General features: G+C 36.2%; 6 protein-coding genes across 12 annotated transcripts in view; 3 read left to right on the top strand and 3 right to left on the bottom strand.

The window, feature by feature from the left end:
- The window catches only part of LOC124176375 (E3 ubiquitin-protein ligase MIB1), a 247,894-nt gene extending 244,822 nt beyond the window's left edge, over nucleotides 1-3,072 (top strand). Inside the window, exons 15-16 of one of the 3 annotated variants that reach the window (XM_046557593.1) lie at nucleotides 65-210; nucleotides 1,967-3,072. In XM_046557593.1, the coding sequence (XP_046413549.1) occupies nucleotides 65-205 (141 nt within the window). In that variant the 3' untranslated portion in view covers nucleotides 206-210; nucleotides 1,967-3,072. Of the gene's footprint in view, nucleotides 1-64 lie in introns of all 3 variants that reach the window. The other 2 variants (XM_046557592.1, XM_046557591.1) reach the window with 2 other exon arrangements.
- LOC124176378 (cytoplasmic dynein 1 light intermediate chain 2) lies at nucleotides 2,053-7,455 on the bottom strand. 2 transcript variants are annotated; one of them, XM_046557598.1, is made up of 11 exons: nucleotides 7,340-7,455; nucleotides 7,109-7,206; nucleotides 6,761-6,834; nucleotides 6,405-6,521; nucleotides 5,696-5,926; nucleotides 5,392-5,602; nucleotides 5,053-5,241; nucleotides 4,860-4,974; nucleotides 4,483-4,623; nucleotides 3,789-3,954; nucleotides 2,053-3,662 (listed from the first exon to the last, which is right to left on the bottom strand). In XM_046557598.1, exons 2-11 carry the CDS (start codon nucleotides 7,204-7,206, stop codon nucleotides 3,532-3,534), a joined length of 1,473 nt encoding a protein of 490 aa, XP_046413554.1. In that variant the 5' UTR covers nucleotides 7,340-7,455; the 3' UTR covers nucleotides 2,053-3,531. The 2 variants fall into 2 exon arrangements, with proteins under 2 accessions (XP_046413554.1, XP_046413555.1); XM_046557599.1 differs by lacking the exon at nucleotides 7,340-7,455 and having other exon boundaries at nucleotides 4,507-4,623; nucleotides 7,109-7,264.
- A 75-nt stretch (nucleotides 7,456-7,530) lies between these two features.
- Nucleotides 7,531-10,128, top strand: LOC124176380 (WW domain-containing oxidoreductase). Of its 3 annotated transcripts, none has more exons than XM_046557603.1 (7): nucleotides 7,531-7,669; nucleotides 8,000-8,064; nucleotides 8,211-8,447; nucleotides 8,535-8,730; nucleotides 8,811-8,996; nucleotides 9,092-9,347; nucleotides 9,439-10,128. In XM_046557603.1, the coding sequence occupies exons 2-7, from the start codon at nucleotides 8,025-8,027 to the stop codon at nucleotides 9,667-9,669; spliced, it is 1,146 nt and encodes a 381-aa protein (XP_046413559.1). In that variant the 5' UTR covers nucleotides 7,531-7,669; nucleotides 8,000-8,024; the 3' UTR covers nucleotides 9,670-10,128. The 3 variants fall into 3 exon arrangements, with proteins under 3 accessions (XP_046413559.1, XP_046413561.1, XP_046413558.1); XM_046557605.1 differs by having other exon boundaries at nucleotides 7,536-7,665; nucleotides 9,092-9,146; XM_046557602.1 differs by having other exon boundaries at nucleotides 7,536-7,665.
- On the bottom strand, nucleotides 9,784-11,877 carry LOC124176381 (39S ribosomal protein L15, mitochondrial). Its single transcript, XM_046557606.1, has 5 exons — nucleotides 11,405-11,877; nucleotides 10,851-11,005; nucleotides 10,534-10,699; nucleotides 10,246-10,405; nucleotides 9,784-10,131 (listed from the first exon to the last, which is right to left on the bottom strand). Exons 1-5 carry the CDS (start codon nucleotides 11,504-11,506, stop codon nucleotides 9,830-9,832), a joined length of 885 nt encoding a protein of 294 aa, XP_046413562.1. The 5' UTR covers nucleotides 11,507-11,877; the 3' UTR covers nucleotides 9,784-9,829.
- Nucleotides 11,878-12,960: 1,083 nt separating this feature from the next.
- Nucleotides 12,961-16,643, top strand: LOC124176376 (eukaryotic translation initiation factor 2-alpha kinase 1-like). Its single transcript, XM_046557594.1, has 8 exons — nucleotides 12,961-13,277; nucleotides 13,570-13,740; nucleotides 13,960-14,116; nucleotides 14,208-14,919; nucleotides 15,161-15,337; nucleotides 15,483-15,638; nucleotides 15,853-15,990; nucleotides 16,114-16,643. Exons 1-8 carry the CDS (start codon nucleotides 13,208-13,210, stop codon nucleotides 16,327-16,329), a joined length of 1,797 nt encoding a protein of 598 aa, XP_046413550.1. The 5' UTR covers nucleotides 12,961-13,207; the 3' UTR covers nucleotides 16,330-16,643.
- Nucleotides 16,562-18,760, bottom strand: LOC124176379 (divergent protein kinase domain 2A). Of its 2 annotated transcripts, none has more exons than XM_046557600.1 (4): nucleotides 17,783-18,760; nucleotides 17,372-17,672; nucleotides 17,098-17,228; nucleotides 16,562-17,034 (listed from the first exon to the last, which is right to left on the bottom strand). In XM_046557600.1, exons 1-4 carry the CDS (start codon nucleotides 18,392-18,394, stop codon nucleotides 16,798-16,800), a joined length of 1,281 nt encoding a protein of 426 aa, XP_046413556.1. In that variant the 5' UTR covers nucleotides 18,395-18,760; the 3' UTR covers nucleotides 16,562-16,797. The 2 variants fall into 2 exon arrangements, with proteins under 2 accessions (XP_046413556.1, XP_046413557.1); XM_046557601.1 differs by having other exon boundaries at nucleotides 16,562-17,016; nucleotides 17,783-18,756.
- Nucleotides 18,761-18,955: the final 195 nt, after the last annotated feature.

The following is an 18,955-nucleotide window of genomic DNA, read 5'->3' as shown; positions in this document are numbered from 1 at the left end:
TCTACGGAAAAATCATGTCAATTGTTTGGGACATCCTTATTGCGATATTCATTTTCCTTTTCAGACAATGTGCCCAGTTTGCTTAGATCGTCTGAAAAATATGATCTTCCTTTGCGGACATGGCACATGCCAGATGTGCGGTGATCGAATGTCCGAATGCCCGATCTGTCGAAAAGCCGTCGATAAACGCATTTTGCTTTATTAGAGAAGGTAAAATTAGTTTTATCAGTTCAATTATAATAACATTATACATAAAATAGTCTGATATGCTGTCGGGGTCACTATACCGAAGTACGCTTAATATTTACACTAAAGCATCTAATAAATGTCGGCATTGTGATGAACATTGCTGCCTGTGATCTGTGATGCAATATTGCAGTTGATGGAAAATGTGTTAGGATTCTTTTACATGATGGTTTTTGGTAACAAAAAATTGCGATCCTGCTGTTCAATATACAATTTCTTTCTTTATTTATATCATTATCACAATATCGTTCATAAGCATACTCGATTCATATACAGCAGCACAGAAATCAATTTCAACAACAGCTTATACAGAAAAACCTTTCACGTTGCCAAGACTAATTTGTGAGAATCCTGTTTTAGAATCTGTTAGTATTTTAGAATTGTAAATATAGCTCTGACAATTTTTTATCTTGATCGTGATTCCGTCGACAAAGATTTGACAATCTTGAACCTAAATTTATATTAATTTCTTCTTCCAGCTGGTTGGCCTATTTAAATTTAGTTAACGGATAAACTAATGATTATTGTTATATAAGTATCAATTGTACAGTATTTGTTACTGCATTTTTCCGTGCATTTATAATTGGTAAATATTTACTGTCTGTTCTTCCGATTAAATCGAACCATCGTAATATTCCGTGGAAAAAATTATTTGTAATTATTAAATCTAGAAAGCCGATATAAGATAATAACTTCAAAATAATCCTCCAGTAATAATCGTTTTAATAAAAATACTCGCATCAAATTGTCTTAGAAAATCCGATGCAAAAAATTTTGCAATTGATTTTATTATTCATCTCTCGTGGTGATGGTGGTGGTGAAAATTCTAATCGTGTTCGGCAACGAATCTGCGTAGTGTGTACGTTTGAATCCGCCTTAATTAGATACGCAATACTACAATTAGAATAAGAACTAAACCAGATTGTTCTTCAGAGGTTGAATAACAGCACACCTTTGCTGCACTTTAGACAGATTTGGTAAAGTTCGTCTATTGGTTTAAATATTTTATTTTAGAGCAACTTCTGAAGTTCAACGTAAACGATAATTTATCACGCTGCAGTCACTATAGTACTTAAGTACTCATGAATAGTAGATACGTACCTACACGATATCTAATAATATAGTAAATATAATTTACAAGCTAATGATATTAATTATTAGTCGCGTATTATAAGAAGCATTTATTGCGATGGATTGCGGACTTAAAGATTTCCATACATTTTCAGACAATGTTATGAGTTCGCGAATGTGGAATCTCATTGTTGAGGGAATTGGGATGGTGTTGAAAACGATGCACTTACATAGTGTTGAGTAAATTTCTACCGTTACTAATACACGCGTTAAATTTTAAAAATAATTTCTTACCAGTTTGACTGGTGGTGGCAATTCAAGCCATTCGATAACACAAAACTCTTCCATTAATGGGATTTTGATAAGGTAGAGGGATTTTTAGGTAGCTGCACTTCGTATTCCAGCATAATACCGCTATATCCTTGCTATGATGCCTATACATACCTACATGTAATTGTCGCGTGTAATAAACACCTTGATTGTAATGTTACATATATATATATATATAAATATAGTAAATAAATCTAACACGCATCTCACGGGTGAACAGATGTTACGGTACAATGGGTTAAATAAGAATGCCGAATGTTCTCTTAAGTAGCAATAATTACGAAATTTAAATCTGCCCTTAATTTTTTATCCTTCTAAGTTCCCACAAGACTTCTTCGAGACTTCACCAACTCTAATTAAAAATTTGAACTGATTTATTTATTTGGTGAAATAAAACACAAGGTCTGTATGAAAAATTATTTATTTTTATCAATTATGTAGATGATATTACACTGTTCATTAGGACGAGTATAAAGCCGTGTATGTATATAATCAAAAAACAAATGTTTACAGTTTTAGATGAGTTTTGACTGCAGACGGAGGATACAATAAGTGCATAATGGTTTGTGGTAGAGAAATAGCGTTACCTTTTTTTCACGTGAAAGCAATAATCACCTAACTGCTATGAACAAAAACTAAAATCTCATTAAAATATACAACTCTTACAAAAATTTTTTTTTACACACTCGTGCAAACTCATATACTCCTTTCATCAATTGACGTCATCAAAGTTAGACCGATCGCTAGTTTGAGTAATGTGGCGAAAAAACAACTCTTAAAAGTGACTTCAACGTTACCGTATCTGAATGAATATAATTTTTTTCATGTGAACAAAAGAAAGAGAAATAGTCAAAGAAAAGTGTGAATTTTTGTATAACGGAATAAAGATTGCTGCCAATGGTTCACTAAATAACTTACTATATGTATGCATGACGAGACGCAAGGGCATGTGCGTAAGCTTAATTGAAGTTTATTTATTACGTTATATAAATATTTCATTACATTAATCCTCGAGCGATTCCTATTCTTCATATTATGAAGTATTTAATTTTTTCAACAGACAACAATTATGGCTGTTGTCTAACTGCTGTGGCGCATTATATATATTTTATCTTATTTTTCGTTTCATGTCTTTTTGAGTAATTTTAGTCTCGAAGGAAAAAAAATATAATTGCCTTTGCGGCCCATTCTCCACCCGATTATTAGTAATTAGTATAATTTCAATTACTGAGTTTATAGTACGGTGAAATGCTTTCGTACTACCAGGCAGAACTCCCATAATGTGATATTGCACGTTCGTTATTATGAAAAATTGCTCCCTTCGTACCATTTTCACATTACAACCACGTTAGTCATTAGGTTCCAAAATTATCCACAAAACGAGTCATTAAATCATCTAAATAATCAAGAGTATGTAAATATGCAGTAGTTCGTGCCAAAAAGATGATTCTTTGTCTCTCGTCTTCAAAAGAAATAAATAATAGTCCAGGACGTTATGAATCGAAGTAGGTACTTTCGTTTGATTTTGCACTATTTCTTATTTAGTGAAACAAATAATTACAAGCTTATGTAATCACGTATAATGAACTACGACGAATCGTACGCTGCATCTGTCTTGTGCGCAGACAGAAGTGACTGCACGATAGTTACTTTTCGTTGATAAGCAACACAATTGGATCAAAAACCAGTTCAGAATGGCAATATGGATTCTCAAGATTAAACGCCGGTTTCCACTGCCCGCAATCTCGCCGCGTTCAATATTCAGTAGATTTTAGGCTTTTCAAATCCACTAATTGATCGCTTGACGTTCTAGAACCAGAGCGCTAGCCTCACTAGTCAGTCCCATGCCATCGTGAATGGGTCGCAAAACAAGCTCGCGTTGGTCTAGCACTCGGATGACGAGTTTAAATCAGGCGGCGGTATTTTTTTCATTCGCGTTAGCCGATCCAACTCAGCTGCCGCATCATTGCGCATAGCCGCTTTGTCGACCGGCCCTGCATCTGGACTCGTTATTTCTGTGGACAGGGTAGAACTTTCAATAGAAAATTCAATGACAGTATAGTTTGTATAGGAAGAATTGCTAAATTTTGCTTCTTTGACATTAAATTTTTGTGTTCATATATTTATTCTATTCAAATTACCAGTTTTAACTGTACTGGATACGACAGCACCTGGAGTTCCTGGAGAACCTGGGGACGCTCCGGATTTCTTGGAGAGCAGAGAATTGAAGAAATTTGCTAATACACCCTCTCCTCCAGGTGTATTTCCTGCACTTTTTGGGTCCAATTTTTTGTTAGGTGATGCCACCTGAGGTGCAGATTTAAATGTAGATATGGGGGCAAGACTAATTTCCAGAGACAGTTAATGTAATTTCATACCACAAATAAATTAGAGCATGCTACAAAAATGAATGTACATTGTTAAATGAAAACTTAGAAGCTTGAATCACAAGTTTGCTTTGAGCTATTTCAATTATTATCATTTAGGAACTCTAATTTAGTTCGTAAAAAGTAATTTACTTTAAGTGAGCAAGAAAAATGTAATCGGATTGAAATTATTGGGACTACAGATGATTTTAGGTGACTCGGAGAAAAAAATACCGCATAGATATTCGGTTGTACTGTGATGGTGAGTCACGATATGATTTATCGTTAATTAATTATATGTTCTGATTATTTGGCATCACAAAAAGCTTCAGCATTAATGACTTTTACAAATTAGTCAGTTGGTTGTTATATAATATTATGATTCGACAAGTTAAAGACTCCCTGAATCTCGCTGTTAGTTACAATTTCACAAATATCAACAACATGCTCTAATCATAATTGGTATGACCTGTATGATGGTTTCACTGCTTGCCTGGTTACGGGTCGTTGGCGACCGTGTCGGGTCTTTGAAACCGGTCAATGCTGCTTGCTGTTTGGCAAGGAAGGTTTGCTCTTCTTCTGCTTGAACTTCGACTTCCCGTGCCACAGTCTATTAGCACGTATTCAACAATGAGGTAATTAATTTTTGTTTATAATCCGAATTCAATACATAAAGCACCAGAAAAGTTATCAATAAATATGCAAAAAGGGTTTATTTGCCTTCGAACGGTTATAAAATGAAGGAAGTCTCGTATTTTAGTCTTAAATGTATTTTCAATTAGGAGACACATGACGTTCTTTTGTTTGAGGTAATCTGTAAAATAAAATTATTAGTTCACACTTTACCTTGCGATTTACTTGCGGCTGAGTAATAATGTCACGATAATAACTGTCTGGCTTCATCGTTTGCAAGTTCTCGTGGAGAATACTTATTTTCTTCATGTTATCCCATCCAGCAGGACTGTAAGTACGGAAGAGTTGGACGTTACTTAAAAATACTACAGAACCCTGAAAGGATTGTGATAATTTAAATACTCACATAAGTACAGCATCCTTCTCAACTACCAAGGCCGGTGTTCGAAAAGGTAATGAATAAATTCTATGTGTTAGATATTTATAAAGCAAATCACAGTTTTTGTCTTCTTTAGCAGAAGTATAAAACAGTCCTGCGCCATACTGGAGACAGAACCGTCTCACCCATTGCTGCATAAAGTCGAAATGTTCGTCCCTGGTAAAAGTACGAATTGATAATCATCAAAAATCAATAATAAATGAGTTATGGTCCATTTATGCTTCTGTTAATTACAGTTGATATGTTCAGTTTTATTGCGTATGTATCTAACAATAAACAAGAGTGCGTAAAGTATTTAAGGCCTACTTGTAATCGTGTTCTTTTTCGAGCGTTGTCATATAATCCGTTTTCGTGATGACAACAACTACGTCCAGACCCAAATTAGTAGTGAGTACTCCGTCAGGCAAAGGTAAACCATCAACAGCTTCTTCATCTAGATTGCGGCTGGTGCGTCTCAATGGACTTCCCGGATCTAATTCATCGCCAGGTTCCGTATACTCCTGCCACTTTTTGATGTCTAAATAAAGTGAGAAGAAAAGACTCAGGCGGATCAGACGAGGCATCAATTTATAAGTCCTTGTACAAAGTTAAAAAATGAAGACATTCTTACTAAGCTGCCGACAATGCTGCCTTGTGTCATTATCAAGAGATAATTTATCAACGTGATCACCAAGTATCGCTGCCCAGGACTGTAGTTGTTCTAAGATTGCCCATGGACTAGTCATTGCCGCTACTAACATCACTAAGGTATGTGGAAATCTTTCTGCACTTAAGGCAAATCTCAATAGATTTGTATGACCAGGATCTCCGTCGAGTACCCAAACCGACAGCCTTGTCTGATCTGTTGAAACAATTAATAGTTTGGCTCAATAACAACATATGGAATAATGTTATTTTATTATTAGCATTTTGTTAAAAAATTTAACAAATTAATGAACCGAATTCCTTTCTCATTTTCCGTATTAACGTTAGTATTATAAATTCATTTATTTCATAGCTATCAGGCAAACGCCGATGTACTCTACAGGTATGCCTTTATAAATGATAAAAGAATGTAAATAAACATTTAAATCCTATCCTATCTTCTTTCAAAATTAAATTATTGGTCAATTATCATACTGTACAACTTAAATACTATCCAAAAAAGCATCCGGTTAGGTATGAATTATTTCGAAAATGTTAAAACTATCCTATTAAGTTTATAGTTTACTTCGATATTGTATTTCTAAACTGATCCCCATGTTCAACCATTCCTTTGACTGTGAAATGATTATTGTTACTATTACAGCTGTTACTTTAGAGACACGATGACTCATTACCATCTCTGTAGTCGTCACGAACATCAATATAAGCAAACTCGAGACCAGAACCTTTTTTCGGGTCTTCTACACCCTGCAGTTTGGCTATGAGTGTTGTCTTACCACTCTCATTATCACCTGAAAATAAATAGAGGAATAAAATTATTAAGTAATAATTATACACCTACACATCTTCCTCACCTGGCAAGACAAGGTGAGGAAGTATGATGTCATGCGAATACCTCACGCATCGCGTTCAGTGACACATGACTACTACTACCACCTTCACACTGTTACCACTTCAGATGCATAACACGTTTTTAAATTACAATACAATGTTGCATGAAATTAATCATGTTTGGATATATGTACTTTACCTAGTACCAGAACATTTTTGTACGAAGGCAGCTTGTTGTTCCCACTATTTTGAACTTCGGCTAAAATAGAGGACCTGGAAAGGAATTGAAATACAAAAAATACAGTGGGGGAACTGTGGGTCATGAACACATTATACTACACATTACTGTGTACGGAAGAAAAGAGAATCTCACATTGTGTGTATTAGCATGTGTGAACTAGCTACGTATATATAGTGAAGAATATGTGGGTGTCATGTAGAGATCGGAAGAATGTTTTTTAACACTAGTGAGAATTTTTTTTTCATTTTATCTATGACATGCTGTGATCAAGTGAAGGAATTTCTTCATTTTTTGAAATTGACGTACCATAAGTTGTCTTTATTATCCGCCTCTTCTTTCTTTTTTGACTGAAACCCGTTGCTCTGCGTCTGCGACATCATTTCAACGACCGTCGCTGCCATCATCCATTTGACAGGAAGAAATGCTTGTCGATTATTACACTGATACAATTTATCGATTTATCTCACTACTCCGGGCGCGGCCCGCAACCAACTTCGCACTACTAAATGAAGGATGAATTTTTAGCCGAATACTTACGTTATTGGAATAACACTTTACAATCGATTATTTTAACAGTGCCCGTATTCATAACCGGTCAAGGCATGAAAATTTCAGAAAATTTTACATGTAATTCTATAATTACTGAAATTTATTTCCACACAAGTTCATAGCTATACACGGATCGAATTCGGCGCTTTCCGGCTCCTGAAACTGACAGCTCGATCCTTGCCAACTTCCCCTCTATCAGATTGAGTTTATAATTCCAAGATGGTGGGTGTTATGTCGGATTCGGATAGCGAAGACGAGTTACCACCGGGATGGGAGGAACGAGCGACGTTGGATGGCAACGTTTACTACGTAAAGTTAGTAAGTCCGAAAATCATACTGTTTACTTAAAATTTTTCTTACACAACTAGCTTTCGCAAATTCAAGGATTTAATGATAGTCAAGTTGGGTTAAGTTAGGTCGAGTTTGATCCAACAACCGTTGACTGAAAATTGATAAAGACAGCCAGCTACGGTTTTCATTTCGAAGCAAGCAAAAGAGTATGACGAATACGGTGGTAACGGCAGTCTCCTACTACCTACAATTTTCAGCTGACGAAACTACTGTCAGTCGAGATTACAATCAAGAATCCATAATCGAGTAAATTCGTCTTGTCTATCTGGGATTATAATTGTTTTTCTGTTTTGGCAGCCACTACACCAAGGGAACCCAATGGATGCATCCTCGTACTGGACGTAAAAAAGTTGTAGAAGGAGGTATGTATGCAAAAGTATAATTTTTTAACGATAATGTTTAAAGTTTTACATTGAAAATTTGCAACAAACTTCACAACAGGCTTAATAACTAACACCTCAAAATGACATTGATTTAATGTACCTAATATGCACGATATTATTTTCAGAACTACCACCTGGCTGGGAAAAATGTATTTCTGAAAATGGTAAAGTTCTGTTTGTTGATCACGTCAATCGCACAACTACATACACAGATCCACGCTTAGCCTTTGCCACGGAGTACAGAGAGATGTCACAACCAATTCGACAGAGATTTGATGCAAGTAGTACAGCTCTGTCTGTACTACATGGCAGAGATCTTAAAGGAAAAATAGCAATTATTACTGGTGCTAATTGTGGCATAGGTAACTAGCTCCTGAAATTAAACATCAAAACTTCAAGATTGCCTTTGTTGATTAGTTATCACTAATCTTTGAGTGACCGTAATTCAGGTTTTGAAACTGCCAGGTCCTTGGCTTTACATGGCTGCAAAGTAATCCTAGCCTGCCGAAACCTGGACAGAGGCCAAGAAGCTGTAAACAAAATAATAAAGGAAAAGGAGAATGTTGAGTGTGAATTACTACACTTGGATCTAAATAATCTAGAAAATGTTACCGAAGCTGCTTCCAAACTTAAGCTTGAGTACACGTAAGTAAACTCGTTCATTTTTCGTTTGAGAAAAGTAAATCTTCATTTAATAAATTACTGAATCACTATTTTACTTTCAGAAAGCTTGATATACTCATATTGAATGCTGGAGTCTTTGGTATACCACACTTAATAACTGTAAATGGTTATGAATCAACGTTTCAAACAAATCATCTGGCACAATTTTATTTCACGATGTTACTTGAGCCCATCATACACAATACGGAAAATGCTAGAATTGTCGTGGTATCAAGTGAATCGCATAGGTAAAATTCTTGTACCAAACACATCTACACACAACTTTTGTTAACTATTTTCATGAGGCACTTTATTGAACCTTGACCTGTTACTTACGTTTCAGATTCTCTTCTATAAAATCCCCAGATGATATTCATCCCTCAGTCTTGTCACCACCGGCAAGTAGCTACTGGGCAATGGGAGCGTACAATAACTCGAAGCTCTGTAATGTTTTATTTGCTGTAGAATTAGCTAAACGGTGGCCATCTGTTGCTGTGTTTTGTTTGCACCCTGGAAATATAGTTTCTACGGATATATCTAGGCACTGGTGGCTTTGGAGATTATTGTATGCTTTGGCACGCCCGTTCACAAAATCATTGGTAAATAATCGGAAAACTGAAACTGAACTGATATTCCAAGAAATTGGATTATTTAATGAATATAAAAATACGCTCCATTGCTTTATTCTAGCAACAAGCCGCTAGCACGTCTGTATTTTGTGCAACTGCGCCAGAACTTGAAGGAGCAACAGGTATTTATTTCAACAATTGCTATCGGTGTGATTCTTCTGCTGCTGCTCAAGATTCAGCATTAGCTGAAAAACTATGGAGCCTCAGTGAAGAGATGTTACTCAACGTTCTTCGAAAAGAGAATCTGGGTTATCGCCTGGCCGATAATGAAAAGTACAACTTGACTGCGTGAAAAAATTTCATTTACACTCTTCATATACCTATTATATAAATATTTGTTTTATGACTTGATATTTCTATTATTTTTATACCATAACGACATTAATCCAATGAAAATAATGTCTAATTCTACTGTATATATTTTTATTAAGGAACTATAAATACACGGGTTATTAATTTTGGTAAAATTCTTTCAAATAATCGGCTTTCGGTTTCAAGATTGCCTTGTCCTTGAGAACGACGACCCAGCCTGGCTCGAGTCCGTAGAATATTTGACGAGGGTCTTTACGTTCAGACAGCATTTCATATTGAGGATCTTCCTCAATTTTTGGAAGATTATAGCCATACTTTTGCGCTAGTACCAAGCGCTCATGACATACTTTTTCTGGATCTGCTAAATATCCACGCGTTTCTGCACTTGAATAATATTCTAAGCAATCCATGGGGGGCAACATTCTTCTTGGAATAGCTTCACCTGATAAATATTTGTTTTAAAAGATTAAATACATAAAAAATTATGTATCCAGCAAAAACAGTCGCTGATCCTCATTTTCCAGTAAAATTAGGTAGTGTAAAATTGCATAAGTACCTTTCTCGAAAAATTTTCTGGGATTCAATACAGCATGCAAACTCTGTTGATCATAGTAGGTTGTTGTAATCACTCCTCCATTTCTTTCAATGGCAGCGATTACAGGCTCTGATGCCCACTGAACTTCTATATTAACTTTTCCTTGAAACTCATCGGCTCCCTGTGGAAAATTATAAATAAAATTAAGTTAAACGTGAAACATAAATTCACTGTAGATGTACATAATTCATTTTTTTTTCAAACGTCAAATAATGTTAGTTATTGTTTAAATAATAAAATTATATTTGCCTCATCAGTGAGGTGAACTCCTGCATGTTTCATGTGTGGCGTTATATGATAAAGTCCAGTATTCAGTAGAGCTGCGAGATCTATAGGTTTCGAAGCATCTATTCTGTTAGTATCTATGAACTGTTGAAGTTTGGATAAAGACAGAGGTGGGTACTGTCTCCGCAGGCTGCAAGGCAAATAAAATAATTATTTTAACAATTTATGAAAGTACTAAAAGAAAAGCAAACGTATTTTTGCAACAAAAACATAAAGAGAAATTTAATTGCTTTGAATTACAACAATATTAATAGGGATTGATTGAAATTTAGAACACTTACTGATGCCCTTTGTAATATGGCTCATAACCGAATCTCAAGTAAAATGGATTATTTCCAGTTTCGTAACCAGGTCGCATGTAGTTTTGCCTTTGACCTGATCCCTTATTTCCAGCTCCATGATAATCACCTCCATGCTGAGCTCTGCCTCTTTTTTTCTAAGCAACGTAAGTTTTCAATGAACATTATCTAAATACTTTAGCTTGTGTGTACAGGTAATAACTAAACTGTGTAAAGTGTTGCGCGTTGATAACACAACAGTGGTTTGAGAAATTGAAAAACGGAATGATATAAGAGCTCATATACATCCTTTTCGCATTCAATGGGATATCTCATCAATGAATTGCTGTCCAGTTGGAAAACCTAATCCAACATAACCTAATCTTATCTTAGCTCCGATATTCGGTAAGGAGACAATGTTGCGCCAAGCAAATTCATTAGTGAACTGAAATTTCATATGTTGGGAAAAACTGGTTGGGATATTTGTAATATCATTGTCAAGTGTCTGTCAGCGTTCCATCATGTTTACATCTTACAAAATTAAAGCACAAACTTACAGTTTGTCTCGAGCCGGGATTATCTCGGATGTTCGCCAAAGTTACGCGGGGCAGTACTCGGAGCATTGACAGGGCTAGCTCACGTCCTTGTTTGCCGCTCATTTTTGTAACTAGAATTATACTGTATCACTCATAAAGATTAACTAAAATTTATTGAAATTATCCAAGCAACAGCCCAAAGCAAGTACACGCTGCGCAACGATCCTATTCTTTTCCACTATCCCCACCGGCTACCACTCATGGTGAATCGCGGCTCACAACTCTCGAATGTTAATCGACTATCGAATATACTCAAAAAACTGGCGAGAGCGAATTTCCGTGTAACTAAACGTATGATATTGATTGAAGTATGTTCTTTAGTCAATGCGCACTAATAAAATATCCCACCGATGTATATTCATGTTGTTGAAGGAAAAGATCAACTTTTTTCACTCCATGCAATGGCTCCACTGTGATTTGGCGTTGGCTGAAGATGCACAAATTATTAGCTCACCCGTTGACTGAAGAATATACCTTTAGTCAACGGCTAACCATTGAAGAGCCCAGCCGCTTGAGTCTGGAATCGGCAGGAAAGATAAAGCGCGTATTTCTTGTGTGAAATGTTAAAACTGAAATCATTATACATCATATCATATCATCATACATCATACATAGTATTAAAGTTCGAAACCAAAGTTTGAATGTTCGGATGTTCGGAAAATGACGTCACCCAAATTTTCTTTTCTCCTGACGTCATCGATCTAGAATCAGCTAGCCGAATTTCTCAGTCTGGAAACAATCGCGGAGTAGAGCGGACGTATGACAATTGCGCTCCACAGATTTCGAATACCGGGTTCTCTACCCAGAGAGAAACCTCTCTACCTCCGTGGTTCCTGCGCTCCGGGTCCGCTTCCTGGTGCAACTGGAGTTCCAGAACAAGTGCTCCGTGGTTTCTATGCACCAGGCCCGCTACCTGGTGGAACTCGATTTCAAGGCCAAGCGCTCCGTAGTTTCTACGCTCCAGGTCCGCTACCTGGATGAATTTCCACAATATTATTAATTAATATTATTTATTAAGATATTAATACCATTTCGAAATGAATAATTCTTCTATTTTCATTTTATAGCCGATTATTGTAGATAATTTAGTTAGTCTCCTGGAAAATTATAAAATTTATAGTGTGCATCACGTATCAATCGTAAATGGATCATGTATATTAATATCATACATGGACCGCATATACATGTATACTTTTTGGTCTCTGCATCATTATTACATCTGATCTATTACTATTTATAATCTATGTACTTTAATCAAATCACTGTTTTGTTACGAATTTTGGAAGAAATTTATTCTCATTATTAATTTCTTGTATCACCGAACAGTCGGTAATTACACACAGGCTAATTGTAAGTACTGACTTGCGCTTACCATTGCGAAGATTGTGTTACTTATCGGTAACTCTCTGATGTTCTCCAATAAGTTGTCAAGTCTACCGTTGGAATATTTCAGCGGGCGCAAGCGCACGACGATTTTCAGTTGTCACTCCAAAGCCCATTAGGGCCAGGTCTTTATATTTTTCAGTCAACGGCCGTGGAGGCGCTACATGCACCTGAAGGTGGAATATTCTGGAGCCTACTATTTCAAATATACTACGATCACCTTGAAAAATAAACACCATATGTCGCGTATTCGTGAATACGTAACCGAGTGCCGCAATGTCGCGTATATGTATGTGATTTAAAATACGTGAAGTGAATTGCGAGGTTCAGGGAGAAAAGGTCAGACAAAAATGTGAAAATAGTTGCTTATTATGTGTTAACATGGATGATAGCGTATCACCCGAAAACAATCCTTGGGGTGATCTGTCGACTGTTACCACCTTCGATAGAGGTTAGAGCGTATGTTTAAGATTATTCAAGTTTGAATTGTTCGAGCATTTTGAACGTAAAAAAATTGTGTCACATCACCATCCATGTGTTTTATCATCGTTATTTTATTTCAGTCACGAGATACATATTTAAATCATTGAGAGAAAAAAAATGGGCGTATATTGAAATTGCAAAGATGTTTTATTGGCTAGAATAACATACGCTGATCTCGCTCAGCGATACCTAGTTGAATGTAAAATTAGTATACCTAAATTCGTTTGGCTCACGAGTGTCAGTAATTACTTATTTTGCAGGAAACGACACATGGACAACTTATCGAATGGATGATTGTAAAGAAGTACAAGCTGGTGGTCAAGTTGTTGGCAGAGTTTCTCCATCTACCAGCCTACTCGTCGAAGCGCTTATACAACAGCTCTGCACACTTTTCGAGGGGGATCCTGTACGCAGGAATAAATTATACTATGGTAAATATAACATTTTTAACCTTATGAACTCCAAAATAAAACTGAAACATAAAAGCTAAGTACTTGATCTGAGCATTATTCAGTTAGAAATTCGCCTAATTTCAATATTCTATCTTTCTTCTAACTCAGTCTAACTCATTGTGAGAGTTGGGCAATGATGTAATCCATATTTCATTGGATTATATTTATTTATAAGAACCCAATTTTTTCCCTCAACAGCCATTTGTGATAAATTACACGAAATGAAGTTGATTGATGGTTCATACAACATGGAAGAACTGGAGTTAGTCAGAAGTCAATATCAGCGAGCATTATTCCATTTAGTTACTGTTGCTAGAGCTTCGACAGGTTCTGAAAGTGCCCTACAAGTACCAAGGTATAAAGAAATGAAACAGTATTTGAAAATAATACTGTAGATTATACAGCCTATTTTTTTTCAATTTAAATTTAATTGCCTCTCATTTCAGTTCTTTAATGACTGAATGGTCCCGCTACAGACATGAGTTTGAGGAAATTGGGTTTATATCTAAGGGTGGATTTGGAAATGTATTTAAAGCTCGACATCGACTAGATGGAACTGAATATGCTATAAAAAAGGTAGTAGTGCCATCTTGCAGAGTTCAAAACATCATGCGATATCTTAAAGAAGTGAAAACATTGGCTACCCTAAATCACCCTAATATTGTGCCGTACAAAGGTGCTTGGATTGAGCAAACACTTCTAGTTCCATTTGTTCAAAATGCATCACCTGAATGTTCTGATAAATACGGCTTACATATATCTGAGAAACTGTCTTGCAGCCGAAGTCGCAAAAATCGTAAAAACGGCCGTGCGAACTATAGCTCCCATTCTGAGGTGAAAATAAATTTATCTAAAAGCAGGAAAACCGGTGGAAAAATTAACAAAGGTCTGCACATTCCCAGTTTATCAATTTCTTCAACAAATCATATGGATTGCAGAATGTTGGACAGTGATGTCGATGTTAATATAGCAGAAAAATCATACTCCAGTGTTGTGTCATTCAGAGGTGATTACGAAAGTAATAAAAGCTATTCAAAAGAAAGTAGCAGACACCTCACGCTGGATAGTAATTCAAATGATGAAGAGGCGAGTGAAGATAGTGAATCCTTTGAAGAATCAGTTTCTGAACAGCAAATATGCCAGTACAATTCGAAGATGGTTAGTAATAACGCTAGTAGAATTTTACTATTCATTGTTTGTGATTCGATATATATGCATATGCATGGGAAATGATATGCCTAATTTAAACCTGAAATAAGTGGTTATGGATTGGTTAAACTGAGAGTGGAGCGTGGTAAATCTATTGGCAAAAATTTTGGGCCACAGTGAATTTTCATTAACAAGTGGGGTTTTAGTGCTGATTAATCACTATAGTACACAACTTAAATTTTCCATATAGAACCAGAACCTTTACACATTGTATATACAAATGGCACTCTGCGAGCGCACGCTACGAGAATGGTTAGACGATAGAGTGGAACCTGTCTCTCAGCCTCTTGTCACTGTAATTCTAACACAAATTTTGTCTGGATTGGATTATATTCATTCTCGTGGAGTAGTACACCATGATATAAAGGTAATTAAGTTGAATGAATAACATCTACTATTTTTATTACTTAAAAATGGAACAGTCAGCAAGAATAAATGCCAAGTACAAATATGACACGATACTATGTTGGATAGTGTTCAATTTATTGAGCTTCGTTTTTCCCTTTTACCAGCCAAGCAACATTTTTATATCAACAATTGATCATCTTACGGTTCAATTAGGAGATTTTGGACTGGCCTGTGCACTGCAGAAAAAAAATCATCATTCTGTATTTGGCACGCACATGTATGCCGCACCAGAACAATTGCGTGGCAAATGTAATCCCAAGGTACTTCGGTTTCTTTCTTTTCCCACCTTTTTTCATATTGAATTCAACCTTTTTTATGTCCAACTCAATGATTTACAATTGTCTGGCAATCTTTGCGGTATTTCTTGATCTAAAAAGCTAGTACTATAACCGAATTATATATGCCATTAATTGATACTATCGTAGTATTTATTTTTTTGCAAGTATTCATATTTTTATACTTCCTTGATTTCAGAGTGACATATTTAGTTTGGGAATCGTCCTTCTAGAACTTATTATGTTGATGAAAACTCGAATGGAACGCAGCAAGATAATTGGTGCATTGCAGGCAGGCCAAATCCCAGACACGTTGAAAATGAATCATCCTAAATGGGTATGTTGATGTTTGACAATAAAAATCATTCTTTTCATTGTACTCGCGACATACAAGGCTATGGGAACCTGAAAAAATTGATTTTCGATTATTTATTTGTTTTTTAAATTTTTCTCGAACTAGGCTTTCATACTGAGCCAATTGGTTCAGACGGATCCAAATGCACGGCCAACAACGAAACAACTTCTGCAGGAACTCAGTGAAGATAAAGATTTAATGATAGCTAAATTAAGAAATGACAACAATGAAAAAAGTATTATAATTCAGAAACAACAAAGCAAATTAGAACAGCAAGAACTTGAAATAGCAAGACTGAAGAAATTACTAGAGAATAGTTAGCAGTACTTATCGGAATAGCAAATGTTATGCCATCGTGTTACTTCGGGTAGTCGCGTCGCATACGTCACCTAACGAAAGAATAATTACTTGTTTGTGGCGTATTTGCTGCACAGGTGCGCGGAATTTATAATATTTTTGTAGGTTTAATAGAATGATTATACCTGTTTCGTTTAAAATAAAATCTAAATTGCCGAAATAGTTCTAGACAGGATACTGAACATAAGACTGCACACAATGATAAGCATCAAATTTATTGTTCATGGCATGGAGTTCGTTTGAATAAAAAACAAAATTGTTTGTTAATTGTTGAATCACTTGGATATGAGTAAATTCAACATTATTATTCTGTAAAAAAATATTTGCCGTTTCCTTTTTTTCTCTTCCAAATAATTGTGTAGGTTCTTAATTATAAGAGTAATATTTATAATACATAATGGGTTGATCGTAAATGATTGAAACTGCGTCAAATTAATGTCTGAGGATTTGCCTTGTATTCTCTAGCACAATCTCATTCAGTACTTCCCGCAGAAGATCCCCAACTACTATTCTCGTATGTGCTGCACTAGGTATAGCACACTGTTCTATAAGAGTTGGGAGATTTGGGTATTGCTGTAAAATATCATTTGGAATATCATGCAGCAATCCTCCAGGTATTGCATTGGAGCTTGTAGTCCGTGATAAGAGGTGCTGAAACAGTAAATCCAACTGAAGTCTGAACGAAAATCTTGTATAATAATTTCAAACATGCATTGACCTGAGTCAATTTACCTGGCAGACTGCATAATAATTATGATCACTGAAATGATGACTACATATGTCTACTGGCGAAAATGCCAAACAATTTTGACAGGTGAAATCAACCTTGTTAACTTCCAATTCCTCCCAGTCAGATGTTCTGTCTGAAAATATTGATTTATAGAACAATTTCTTTTTTCAAATTATATTCAATTGGATAACACTTCGATGCTAAAGGACATTTCAGATCCGATTGAGTTATGTAACATAGGTATTTGAGCTCTTATTATTACTTCCCTGAACTCACTATTTTGTTGAATTCTTTTATCTACTACAATGATGTTTTCCATATCAATGAATTTTGCATTATCTTTGGGGTCGACTGCGATGTTATCTGGAGATATATCAGTCAAGTAAAAGCCAAAGTGAGGACTTCGGTAGGTGAATTTCTGTGCAGCCTCGAGAAGACTTGAAGCAATTTTCGCTCGCCTTATCCAAGGCTCCTGATGGTAATTGGATAACGGGGGACCTACGTATTCCTCGACAATGACTCTCCCACACGCCCCGTAATATTTGGGTACCGGCCATCCGTCCTCAGTTGGCAATATCTGTTTAGACGAACTGTATTATATTAGCAATTCATTATGCATAAATATTGCTTTCCCGCATCATCTACAATACCGTTTGGGCTGCATTTTTTCCTATCATGATCAATCACCTGTAAGACTACTGGTTCTGGATTAATCCTCAGTATCGTCCAGAGGTAAGCATGCGATATTTGCTTTTTATCATTACCACTATTTGCGTAAACATTGTAAAGAAGATCGTCCATGTGATCAGTAATTGGACAGAGCCTCAGGTTGGATATATTGTCGCTAGCAAAATCAGTGGTTAGTTCTCTGGTGATTTGTGTGTAAAAATCAATAGCTCGAGGCACAGATTTCTTGTTGCTATTGTTGGGACATAACTCGAAGAGCTTCGAATCAGTACAGAGCATTTTGTCAAATGCGTATAGCTCTGAAGTGTGAGCGAGTTTCTTGAGGACAACTTTTTCCCCGGCATAATTTCCGAAGAAAACATTTTTCGCATTGAATAAATTGGCAAAGGTAGCGTAAACACCTCTATGCCTGATAACTATTTCGTTATTTAAAATTGCCCCACATATCGAAAGCCCGTAACATGCCGGACATTTTCGCAAATCAGTTAATTGTGCGGCAGTTACTCGCAACGTTTTCAATACGACCTTCAGTCCCAAGGCTAATGAAAACAAACCAAGAATTAGAAAGACTTTCCATTTACGAAACCTTACGACGTTATTGAAATATAACATAGTCCAGGTGCACGAGACGTAAGGAAGATGTGACGTTTTCAAAAATCTATTCTGCCAGGCTTTGATAGGTTACTACGGAATTGGGAATGGTTTTATTCCAAGTCTGTATGGTGAGAAGACTCATTGATCAGTGACTCAATGACAATATTTTAAATGAACCATAGCTTTCGTGTGGCACAACACTGCAACAGTGCGATTCCAACTAGAATACATATCCACACGCGCGACGTCAAGACGGAAGAGTGACGAGCAAGTGTTATGTGGGGGCATAGGTCATAGATTAGGATAAAACCACATAGAGGGAAACACGGGGAGCAGCCCGGCCCGACGTTGTAATGATTCGTACGGCACTACCGATAACTCCGTGATCGCGAATCCTTTATGCCTACTGTACTATGTTGAGCCTGACGCTGCGTCGAAGGCATTTCGTAAACTCAGGCGCGCGCAGGGCGTAATTCGCTGACGATGTCGTTTTGGTAATTTCACGTTTGAAATTTTCAGCCGTCCAAGGGAATACAACTTACTTTTGTCTCTCTGACTGAGTATCTTTGATTCGGATGA

The sequence above is a fragment of the Neodiprion fabricii genome, chromosome 2 (assembly GCF_021155785.1).
Source record: "Neodiprion fabricii isolate iyNeoFabr1 chromosome 2, iyNeoFabr1.1, whole genome shotgun sequence".
Taxonomy (NCBI): Eukaryota; Metazoa; Arthropoda; class Insecta; order Hymenoptera; family Diprionidae; genus Neodiprion; species Neodiprion fabricii.
The sequence above is the reverse complement of the archived record's forward strand: the minus strand, read 5'-3'. Positions and strand labels throughout refer to the sequence as shown.